Genomic DNA, 12,522 nt, shown 5'->3' with positions numbered 1-12,522 from the left:
GACTAGGGTTCTGGTGCTCTCGTGTTTTCACAAACAATTCTAAGCCCTAGGCGACACCTAGGTTCCAGTTCCCATCTACTTCTGATTTGCGGTGTGACTCTGAGTTAGTTATTGAACCTCTCAGGAGAGGGAAGGTTTGGACAAGTTGAGTATGAAGGCAGGAGAGCTGAATACAAGTAATGTCAGAGATTCTCCAATGACTATTTTTCTATGGCAAAGTAATAACCCTATAGCAGACTGCAGACTGCTCCCAGCTGTCTTCCATTCCAAGTCATTGTGTGATTTAGGATTCCAAACTTTTAGAATCTCAGAACTGGGAAAGAACTCAGGGGTCAGCTTGCCCAATCCCTCCCCCTAATACATTTGTCCAGTCCACAGCTGTTTGCACTGAATCTGTCAAGCTATCTTTGCAGGTAAATTCATGTAACTAAGTACAAATATTCAAGTCATATACAGAGTTCTGGTGGAGGAAAAGATAGGTTGGAAATCTCTATGCTGATCTCCTCCCTGCTTCCAATAAAAGAAACAATAGAACCTACCATTAAAATCAAAACTACCATTTCCTTTCTCACAGAAGCCCAAGTATCTCCCTGCTTTGCCTTGGGCTATGATGATAGGGAAAGATGCTTCAGGATGGTGATTGGGAGGACACGATAGGAAGGGACTTCACACTACAGATTCCTGAGCTCACTTGCTCTCTGTCATTCTGACCTATACTGTTAGGGTACCCCAAGGGGTCTCCAAGGTGATTGTAGTCTCTGTCTCTGTCTCTTTCTGTCTCTCTTCCCCCGACCCCACCCCTGCCAAAGGGACAGAGTTCCAAAACTAAAGAGGCCAAGATCTTATCTCTCCAAAGCCAGATGCCCTATTCTCCTCTCCTCCCCTAATCCCTTCTACAACCTCAGACATCACCTGAGATAAGCCCCATTTTATGGAGGAAGGGGGAAATGGGATTTGAATAAATGGCTAAGTATCAAAATCTTTGTTGTAAAACTTTAAGATATAAACCTACACAGCAACAGGAGAGATAGAGTGATCCTTCGACTGTTCTTCCTGAGAGTACAGATACCAAAGGAGAGGGGCAAACATGGTCAGGATAAGGGAGATGAACAGAATGACCAGGGATGGGAGGAAAATATAGGGAAGGAGAAATGTTCCAGCCCTGGTGGAATGTATCAAAGTGGTGATGTAACAAAGACTGGAAATGAAAAATACAATAAAAATTTCCCTCGGCAAATTTGCTCTTAATAGCATGGCAGGTGACTACCCCCCTAAAAGTACAAATTTCTTCTGATACCCACCTATGGACAACTCCTACTTGGTGAGTAGCTGGGAGCATTCCCTTTCCTCCCCCACCCCTCAACATTGTAGAGATATGTGCCCCCCTCCCCTGCCCTTTCTACCCTGGCTCCCTTTCCCTGCCTGCCCAGGGCTATGGGGTTGGAATGGAGGTGAACTCACCTGGGCAGGCTGGCCAGCCACAGGCGGGGCAGAGTCGCCATGAAGGTGGGAGCAGAGGGAACTGAGGAGACACACGTGATCCACTGTCCAGCCGCCAACCTGTGTGTGTGAAGGGGGGACACCCCGTTAGGGGGAATGGGGGGGGAAGGGCCTCTTGGGATAGAGGGCAAGAGAGAGAGGGATTGGGAATGGAAATCAAGATAAGGAAGGGACAGCTTTCACAAGGGCCCTTGGCAAAAATACCAAGAAACTCATCTATTTAATATCTAATTCTAAAACCTTCCCCTTTATCTATAAGTAACTGAGGGTAAGGGCTTATTTCCTTATCACTTATCCACTAATGATCTCCTTACTGCCCAAGATCTTTCCTTAGCCCCCATCCTCCTCGATCTCACTGCAGAATCTGACAATGCCTGCTGCCCTTCTTGCTCTTCACATTTGGCTTTGAACTGATGCTATTTCATGCCTTCAACTTTGATGTCTATGCTGATGACTTTCAAATTATAGCTCTACTCTTGACCTCTTTCCCAGGGTCAAGTTCAATATGCCTTCAGGATATCTTTAGTTAGACATTTTGCAATCTAGCTTCTGACCCAAATGCTCTATTCTCCAAGCAATGACTTCCTTCTCCAAGGATACCAATGATCTTTTGCCTGCTAGATCTGACAGCCTTTTTGCAGTCATCCTTTTTGGCATCTCAGCAGCTTTTGACTCTGTTAACTAGCCTCCCCTGTATACTCTGTCCTCCCTCTGCATTTGTGATATTGCTCTCCCCATTCTCCTGATTGTCTAGCTTTTCCTTTTCAGTTCCATTTGCTTAGTTATCCTTTAAGCATCAATGTCCTTCTAAGTTCTGTCTTGGATTCTCTTCTTTACTCTCCCTATACTTTCTTTCTCACCTCTATGTCTATCTTGATGATTTCATCAACTTCCTGGGTTAAATTATTGTCATAATGCCAGGTGACTCCCAAATCATTATATCCAGCCATCATTTCTCTTGTGAAATCCAAATCTGCATTATCTGCTGGACAGCTCCCTCTGGATGACCTGTCCTCATCTTAAACTCAACATCCAAAAAGGAATTCATTATTTATTATTTTCAGGTCCTGCCACGTTCTTGCTCAGAAGTCTTCAATAGCTCCCTGTTGTTTCTATGATAAAATGCAAACTTCTCAGCCTGGCAAAAGTCTTTTTTGTTTTATGTATGACTTTTCATGCATTCTTAATTCTAGCTGAACTGGTCAATTTGCTGTTTCCTGAACCAAGCATTACAATTACTGCCCCTCTGGCTTCTTGCAAACCACAACCCCCACCACTATGCCTGGAAAGTACTGCCTCTTCACCTTAGTCTCTAAAAATCCTCAAAATTTCCTTTAAGGATCAGCTTAGATGCCACCTCTCCTGCAGTGCCTTGATGATCTCATTCTAAGATTTCTCTCCCTACTCTCTTAAAAAAAACAAACAAACAACAAAAGAACACTATCCACATTCAGAGGAAGAACTATGGGAGTAGAAACAAAGGAAAAACAACTGCTTGATCACATGGGTCAACAGGGATATAGACTCTAAATGATTACCCTAGTGCAATTATCAATAATATGAAAATAGGTCTTGATCAATGACACATGTAAAACCCAGTGGAACTGCATGTCAGCCAAGGGAGGGGGTGGGGGGAAGAGAAGGAAAGAACATGAATCTTGTAACCATGGAAAAATATTCTAAATTAACTAATTAAATAACATTTTCCCCCATTAAAAAAAAAAACCCTTACTTTCTGTCTTAGAATCAATACTGTGTACTGGTTCCAAGGCAGAAGAGTGGTAAGGGCTAGGCAATGGGGGTTAAGTGATCTGCTTACTGTCAACCAGTTAGGAAGTGTCTGAGACCAGATTTGAACCCAGGACCTCTGATGTCTTGGGTTAGTTCTCAATCCATTGAGCTAGCTGCCCCCTCCCTACTCTCTCTTGTGTTTAATTATTTGTTTTTCACATTGCATACCTAAGCAAAATGTAAATTCTTTAAGGGCAGAGGCAGCTTTTTCTTGTCTTCATTTCCCAAAAGCCCAGCACAGTAAGCTGCATATGAACTGAATTAACCATTCTACCATTACCTCAAACTCAATATGTCCCAAGCTGAAAGCATCCTTGTCCTCTTTCCCAAAGAGGTTTTCTCCCAAATTTCCTCTTGCCAATGATGGTGCTACTCTAGTCAACCAGGCTCAAAATCGCAGACATCCTTAATTCTTTGTCTTCCTTCATTCATCCCCAATTATCATCCTCAGTGTTGAAAGGCAGCATGGTATAGTGGTTTGCCTTTTTTTTCCCCAGATTTCCTCATTTTGCAGATAAGGAACTGAAACAAACAGGGTTCAAGGATTCACTCAGGGTCACACAGCTAGTGAGAGTCTAAGCAGGGATTTGCACTCATGAAAGTGACTCTTCCTGATTCAAAGACCAGTACTTTACCCACCATGTCACCAAATAGCACTTGGCAGTATGGTAGATATTTGGTATATATGGTAGATATATGGTAGAGTGGCTAAAGAACCAATTACAGATTTGAGAAGACCTAGGCTCCAGGCATGCCTTTGCTCTCTCCTATTTGTATGACTCTGGGGGAATCACTTAACTCTCAGGCAACTCTCTATACAAATTGCATTGTAGTTGCTAATCTGTACTGATGGGCCTTTTTTACCAAGAGGTCCCCATACTTATAGATTTCTAAATCTTGTCCAAACTCCCCTACCACCACCACCAATCTGCCACTGAGTTCTATCAATTTTTTTTTAAACCCTTGCCTTCTGACTTAGGATCAATACTAAGAATTGATTCTAAAGCAAAAGAACAATAAGGGCTAGGCAATTGGATGTTAAATGACTTGCCCAGGGTCACAATGGCTAGAAGGTATCTGAGACCAGATTTGAATCCAGGTCCTTCTGACTGCAGGCTTGGCTCTCTATCCACTAAGCCAGCTAGCTGCCCCTGGAAATTATATTTTTAGCGGTTTGCCTAGATATATACTCAGAAGTTAAGCAATTTGCCCAAGATCACAGGGTCAATATATGTCAGAGGTAGGATTTAACCCCAGGTATTTTGGGGATTGCTGTCTCCCTACTATACCATACTGCCTTTGGGCATAGACTCCTGATATATCAAGGTGCTAAATAAATACTTTGGGAAAGACTGAATGAATGAGCAAATAAACAAATGAATGAATTACACTGAGGTTAGGGACAGTGTCTTCTCCTTCCTGTATTATTCCTCCAACACAACTTAAAGCCCTGCAACAGGTAAACCAAGAGATTGACAAGCAGGATGTTGGCATCTGGTATGCCCAAAAGGTGACTGGGAGGCACCAGTACCTCTCATCTGCCTGAGATCCAGCCAGGATTAGAGTTGTAGATGGGGAATGGGATATGGTCCTACTCACAGTAGCACTAGCAAGACCAAGAGAGTTCTGGATACTTAGTGGGGTTGGAGCAGGGAAAGGGTCACTAGTGGATGGATTCCTCACCCCTTCCCAGGTCATATGCCAAGGCAGCAGTCTCTGAGCCAGCTCAGCAGCTCTCCTATAATCTAACTAATGTGCTGTATTGGTCTGAATATAGACAACTACATGATGTAGGCAGCATCCTTTAAAATGAGATCTCTTATTTAAAAAAAAAAGGATATACATGTATATAAATTATTGAGTTATAGCAATACATAGATACATAAATACCTATTATAATGTATATGATAGATTACAGATAAATGTCTATATATTACTACATCCCAATAATTAAAGATAATTATAGGCTGCTTTTAGGTTTTTAGAGACAAAGTTTAGGGGAACTATGTGCCCTATATTTGGGTGAGAAGGAAACATAGAACATCAGATTTGGAAGAGGAATTTTAGAGACTCTCTCATCCAGTTGTTTTTAACCTTGCAGTCCAAGAACTAGTTTAAAAAATATATATTTTGACAACCCTATTTCAATGTAATTAGTTTTCTTGTTTACCATATTTATTTTGCTTTTGGTATCTAAAAGATTTTATATAAAATATTTTATGTACAAAGGTATTTTATAAGTAAAAGAATTTATATATAAATATATAATAAACTATAACATATGAAAATAGACTAAAAATGTAATATACTTATATAAATATATATTTTATACAAAAAAATTTTTTTTCTGAGGATTTCAAGAGGTTCCATGATATAAAAACTAAAAAAGTTAAGAATCATTGAGCTTATCCAGTTCCCCCATTTTACATATGAGAAAACAGATTCTAAAGGTTAAAAAGTGGCAAAGCTAGAGCTAGCAATCAGCTAACTTCTTTCTTTCTATTCACTGCCACATGCCTTCTAGTCCGGACCATTCAGATAATGTTCCTTCCGAATCTAATTCTATGATTTTGTGTTGCAGTGCTGCATGGCATCTTAGAGACCAACTCCAACCCTGTTCCCCATTTTAAAGGTGAAGCTGAAGGGGAAAAAATATGACGAAACCAAGGTCCAGAGAGGTAAGCCCATGGTCACGCATGCAGCATTGAGAAGTCAAAATTGGGATTTGAACCTAAAAACTCAACTCTAAATCCATCACTCTTTCCATCATTTCATGCCAAGGGATGTCAAGCAAGAGAGAGGAAAGTCCAAGGGGATTAGGGACTGGAAATTTGGTACACCAGCATATCAGGCTGACTCCAATATTTCCCAAACTCTAGTCACAAGTTAGACTCATGAAAGACTTCTTTACTGGCAAACTGGAGAGATGCTTTTTCAGGAACACATGAGCTAGAGATACAGAGACAGTTTAAAGGACAGCCCTCTCACAATAACAATAAGGGGAAAGACAAGATGACCTATTCCTAGGCTCTGTCTCCCTCCTTACAAGAAGCCTTAGATTAGCAAATAAAGAAACCTCCTTGGAGATCAAAAATATTTTCCAGCCCCACCTCCAATTCTCACCCAGCCCCCTGAATTTTCCAAGAAATGCCCCTTCCCTTATCATTTGTGAGAACTGTATATGTAGGTTAGTTTTCCATAATATATAAGATAGAAGAAATGTACAAAAAAAGATTCCCCATGGGGGAGCCCATCTATGACCCAATCAATGGAACTGGAACCTTTGTCCACAAGCCTATTTTACTGGGAGAAGACAGAAAGGGCTATAGTTTTTAGATAAGAGAAAGAACCAGGTGTTGTGTTGCTCCATTTAGGGGAAGGATGCAAAGGGGATCTTCTCTAAGTAAGGTGAACTAGGTAGACAGGAAGAGAGGGGCCATTGAGCCAGGAAAGTGTTTCACTGCCCCAGTGGCAAGTCTTAAGATATCCCCTAACCCACTCCCCATTTTACTGGTAAGGAAACTGAGAAGGAAAGAAGGAAGAACCAGAACTTGCACTCAGATCATCCAGCATTTCTAATGTTAGCTAGTCTTAATGCTTTACAATTTAATAATTCTATGCTTTTTTATTGTTATTTTTCCTTAATGCTAATAAAGCCCCTTTGCAAAACCAGCATCTTTTTCCCAGAGAAGACAAGAGGAAAGAAGAAGGCATCCATGATAGGGTAGGCAAGGATTGGATTGGTGAGCTCATATAGCAATAAAGAGGTGAGATCCCAGTGACACTCAAGAACCAGAAAGCAAATTATGATCAGTCAATCTATTACTTTGGATGAATGCCTACCTAGTAAGATTTATTGACAGAGAGCCCATTTCCTTCCTTGCCCAGGATTCCTCACACAACTGTCATAAAACTGAAGAATAGGGGGAGAGAAAAAGACATGTGCTTGAAATCAGAGAGCATATGGTGGGGAGATGGTAGAAAGAGGGTAAGGAGATACCCTAATCCTGTCCCTGACAATGGAAGCCTTCATGCCCAACACCAAAAGGTCAACTCAGCCTTTCTCCTAAAAAAATCCAAGGTAACAGGCCCAGAGCAGGTACCGGGCCAACCATAAACTCTTCCAGCTCAGACACCAGACTACCTGATAGCTGGAGTTCTTGGACCCCAGACACCCTATCCACCACATGGCTCCCCATTTGGCACAGGGGATAGGGAGAGTTCTGTCCTTTAAAAAGCCTCTTTTTTCCCAACTGACCTCTCACTTATCCCCCAAACTGACACAAAGTATAGAGTGGAACAGCATTCTTTTCCAAGCCAGCCAACTATCCTGGTGAATACCAGGCCACAGGGCCATGGCATCTGCCTCCTCTGGGAAAGGCAAGCAGGATTACGTTTTCTCCCAGCCACCTAGAGGTCCAGCAAAATTGAACTTTAAGAGGTAATCCCAGTGTCAATTGCCAAACTATCTTCTGAGACTGTTTGGTTCTCAAAGTTCAACTCTGGAAGGCACTCAAGCTTGGAGGATCAGTGACTCTTAGGAACCCTTTTAGTGAAACGTCAGCACCCCCAGAAGCCCTTTTGAACATTCCATGACTACCATAGCCTCTTACCTGTTCCCGGAGTCTGTCCTGCTGACCTCGGAGGGCAAGGGCATGCTGAGGGTACTTGCTCTTCAGGTGATCCATGAAGGCATCTCGCTTGCGCTCTGCATCTGCCTTCTGCAACCCACTGAGTGCCTCCAGACTCTGGGCTGCAATCACGGTATGCCTCCTCTCAGAAGTGTGCACAAGCCCCACATTGGAGAAGCGCCGGCCCCCACTCCCCCCACTTCCCCCACCCCCAAGGGTCCGGTACTCTCTTGGGTACTCCGCATCATCTGCAGACAGCATCGGGGGGCTGCTCCGCTCAGGATCTGCATGGGGTAGGGAGGAGGGAAGAAAGAGGAGGGCACAGACAGGGTCAAAAATGGCCTACTCAATGCTCCCCACCTCTGTTGACTAGGAGAAGGGGAAGAAGAAATCTTGGTAGGAAAAAAAAAGAGCTCATATTGGAAGTGAGTGGAACATGGCTCGATTTCTTCAGCTACTCCTCACTTCACTCAAGCTGATCTTATATATTTCTTTTCTTTTAATTTTAAACCCTTATCTTTTGTCTTGGGATCAATACTAAGTATGCATTCCAAGGCAGAAGAACAGTAAGAGCTAGATAATTGGGGCAAAGTGACTTGTCCAGAGTCACCTAGCTAGGAAATGTCTGAGGCCAGATTTGAACCCAAGTCCTTCTAACTTCAGGTCTGGCACTCTCACTGTGCTACCTAGCTGTCCCTTATCTCTTTGTTAGGATAAAAGGATCAGAGACCTAGAGGTCAAAGGGACCTCAAAGGTCACCTAGTCTAACCCTCTCATCTTATGGATGAGGGAACTGAAATTGAGGATTGTGACTTGTTCAAGAAGGTAGGGGGCAGTAGCATCAGAGGTAGGATTTGAATTGAGCTCTTCTGACTCCAGAGAATGTTTTTTCCACTATACTATTTTCTTGGTGGGGCTGAATGCAGAAAGGGATATATTTGAAAATAATCCTTCTGAAAGGTAAAAAAGGAAATTTTCTTCAAGCATTTTCCCTCTAGGGACTGGGCTAGACCTTATTCCTGCTTTTTTTCTGCTTCTTAATCCATCATATATGAGTCACAACTGCTATTACCTTTAGGGGAGATTGGGTAAGGGCACTGTAGAAAGTCCAAGAAGAGACCATGAGTCTTGGGGTTAGGGGTACAGAGCACTTGGGGTGATTCCCAGAGAGAAAAAAAAAGTTGTGGGGTTCCCCTCCCAGTCTTCATCCCCTTCCCCTCCCAAGAGAGAGACGGACAGAAGGACAAACAAGAGAGAAACTAATGACAAAGGACAATGAGAAGAAGGAGAAAGCAGACAGAACAATTTTAGTCCTAGGGCCCCTCGCTTCATTTGGATCCACCCTATCCCATCCCATCCTCCAGGTTGGTTCTACTTGGGGGAAAAAGGTGCAGACTGACAGGAAAACATACAACATGGAGAAAGCACAAGAAAAAGAAAAGAATAGGCCGAGGGTTGGGGTGGCTATCTCATCCACTGGCGCGCACGCACCCACACACACACACACACACACACACACACACACACACACACACACACCTTGTCACCACCATTAAGACTAACCCTTCTGTTTAACAAATACCCACTTTGATACTAACTCCCCTGGTTCCACTCAATTCAGTCATTCCTCTGTAACCAGTTCATGATCCCCACCTCCATTGTCCAGCAGAAGCCATTATTTCTTACCATACCATCTGGCACCTTGGTGCCTACTGTAAGCCTCCAGGGTGCCAATTAGCACCTATGCTCACCTACTGCCCCACACCCAGCCAGAAGATGCCCCGTTTTCAACTTTGCCTTCTCTTCTCACACCAATCTTCTATTTACAGTTTTACATGGAGCCTTAGGCATAATAATATATAATCAAACATCCATTATGGCTCTGTCCCCCTCCCTCTTATCCTCTAAATACATTCACATAAACCAGACTAGTTTATCTCTAATCTATCCATCAAGTATTTATTGAGTACTGTCTTTGGAAGTCTATGTAGTATGATGGGAAGAGCATTGAATTCAGAATTAGAGGACCTTGGGCTCATCTACTTACTACTTGTATGATCTAAGCAATATACTCTTCTGAGCCTCAGTTTACCCATCTGTAAAATGGTCTCTGAGGTCCCTTATGACCTTAAATCACATGATCCTATATGCTGGGCACTATAAGGAACAAACTGGAATTGCAGGACCTAGCCTTTACCTTGGAAAATTTACTTCTTTGGTGAGACAAGATACACACACAACCTCATATGCCTTCTCTGAGTTCCCTCACTCTCTCACAAAGTAATTGGGTAAGTTTACCTGGGAGACTTATTTGCTGAACCACTTCCTTGGAGTGTGGGAATGGAGGATACTAAGGGGAGGGGAAGGGAGAAGAAGGGAGAGAAGGAAGAAGGGGAGAGAAGGCAAGAGAAAGAAGGAAAAGAGAGGGAGGAAGAGAGAAAGGAAAGGGAAGGAAGGAGTTTAAAAGAGAGGAAGAATGGGGGAGAGAGAGACAGAGAGATGTAAAGAGACAGACAGAAAGAAGAAAAGGAGGGACAGAGGCAGAGAGAGAAAGAGACAGAGACAGAGAGACAGAGAGAGAAGAGAAATTGCTTAGAAGTCTTAATGCTTGCTTAGTGCCAGCCCTCTCCAGATTCTCTCTATCCCTCATCTCCTCCTCCACTTAACCACCATTCATTAGCTCTGACCCAGTCCAGGCTGCTTTCTGACCCACAAGGAATAGGAGGTTTTTAGAGAGAGAATTTAACATTGCTTGGGTTAAGTCTATACTTATTGTTAGTCCAGGGTCAGTCCATTAAGATCATTGCATTATTATGGAATTTAGAGCTGGTAGGGTCCTTAGAGATGATCTTGTCTAACCCATCCATTTTATAGGTGAGGAAATGGAAGCCCAGAGAGGGAAAGTGGCATATATGTAAGTAGCAGAGCCTGGAGTATTAAGCCAGGTTTTTTTGTCTCCATATCCAGTTTCCCCCCCTACCATCTTGCCCCACAAAAGTGGGGAAGAGAAGGGGAGGGAGAGAGACATGAGTTGAATACTTATGATAGGAGAGGACCCTTCCCCATCTGCTCTGACCTTCACCCTTCACCTCTGGGGAGTTGGACGGCAGCAATGTGGGTAAGCCCGCTCCTGTCTAGGCATAAGAGTTCTATGCTTCTCTGAGAGCTCAGTGGCAATGTGCCTATAGCCAACACTTTAGCTGGACACAAAGACAGATGCTTCCCCATCTAACCCCTGGGACTTCTCCCTGGCATCTTGGCTTTCTATATGATGATGAAAAGAAGCCCCAATCCCCCCCCCCTCCTTCAATGACTAAAGAAGTGAGCAGTCGTGGTGGAAGGGATTGGGAGAAGTAACCAGAATCCTAATCCAGATGGCTAAACCTCTTCCAATTACTCTCCTTCCCTCTGCCCTGTCTTCTCCCCCTTCCGAAAGATCTTAGATCCAGAAGAAGAGAATAAAAAAGAGACACATTCCTTGTAGTGAGAAGCAGAGTTGGGGGTGGGGGTGGGGGTGGGGTGGGGTGGAGAAAAAGCTCCTCCCCCAGATTTCCCCCCCTGCCACACTCTCCCTTTCCACTCTCCCTCACCCAGCACGCCCCCCCCCCACATACACACACACATGCCCTGGGCAGCCCCCGGCTCCTTTCCCCCAGGTTGCACTGTCCCTTTTCCTCAGTTCCCCAGAGCTATGGGGCCAAACTGGAAATTTCGGAGGCAGCCGCTTACCAAGACAGGATCGGCAGAGTGGGGGTGTGAGCAGGTGAGGGGCCGCAGAGGTTAGAAGTCCCGGGAGCCCGGGCCTGCCCTCCTCCCTCAGACCCTACCCCAGCTGCTATTGCGCAGGGGCCGAGCCGCCTCAAGCCCCGGGGGTGGGGGTGGGGGGGGTGAGGCCAGGGCTGGAGAAGGGAGACAGACCCAAGCCCCCTCCCAAGGGCCCAGGGGCCCAGGGTCGGACAGAGCGAGTGGGGTGGGCTGGGGGACCATGGGAGCAGCGGCTGCAAGCCAATCCGACGGCTCTCCCAGCCCCACTTTATGACTGCAGTCCCATAAATCTCTGGCCCCGGGCTGGGGAGGGGGCTCGGGGAGCGTGGCAGCCACTCGAAAGAGCTGGGAGGACCTCGGCGTCGGCTGCGGAGGCGGTTAGGAGATCGCCCCGCCTGGGACCGTGCCCGCCCTACCCTTCCTCTTCCCAAAGTAAGGAGGCAGGGTCGCGGCCGCTGGGCAGCATCTCTGCCTAAAGCTGAATTAACCACTGCTGTGCCTGCCCGAGCCTAACCCCCACCCTCCCAACACCTGGAAGAGTGAAGGACAGGAGACTGGAGAGGAAGAAGAGAATGGCTAGTGATGATCTCTAGGCCCCTGGAAGAAAGATACTCCAGGAATCCTAGGGCTCATCCTGATGGACCCTGGGAGGAAGAGGAGGAACATTGGAGGGGAAGGGGGTGAGAAAGAGGAGAGACATAGAGACCCCCCCAGGCTATGTACCAAGTTTCCAAGGATCTTTGCCGTTAGGGTCAGTGAACAGCTGTGCCTGGCATCCTTGGGGAATGCCAGGCTAGCCTTGGGCAGGTTATCCATCACATTGGGTTAGTTTATC

General features: G+C 44.9%; 1 protein-coding gene across 13 annotated transcripts in view; it reads right to left on the bottom strand.

Moving 5' to 3' along the window:
- The window catches only part of SRCIN1 (SRC kinase signaling inhibitor 1), a 135,545-nt gene that overhangs the window by 58,111 nt on the left and 64,912 nt on the right, over window positions 1-12,522 (bottom strand). For 7 of the 13 annotated variants that reach the window (XM_056816809.1, XM_056816812.1, XM_056816813.1 and 4 more), the window contains 2 exons: window positions 7,905-8,206; window positions 1,462-1,560 (listed from right to left, as the gene is read on the bottom strand). In XM_056816809.1, coding sequence (XP_056672787.1) covers window positions 1,462-1,560; window positions 7,905-8,206 — 401 coding nt within the window. Of the gene's footprint in view, window positions 1-1,461; window positions 1,561-7,904; window positions 8,207-8,994; window positions 9,146-12,522 lie in introns of those variants that run through there. The other 6 variants (XM_056816815.1, XM_056816808.1, XM_056816811.1 and 3 more) reach the window with 2 other exon arrangements.

Source organism: Monodelphis domestica, chromosome 2 (genome assembly GCF_027887165.1).
Source record: "Monodelphis domestica isolate mMonDom1 chromosome 2, mMonDom1.pri, whole genome shotgun sequence".
In the NCBI taxonomy this organism is placed as follows: domain Eukaryota; kingdom Metazoa; phylum Chordata; class Mammalia; order Didelphimorphia; family Didelphidae; genus Monodelphis; species Monodelphis domestica.
The sequence above is the reverse complement of the archived record's forward strand: the minus strand, read 5'-3'. Positions and strand labels throughout refer to the sequence as shown.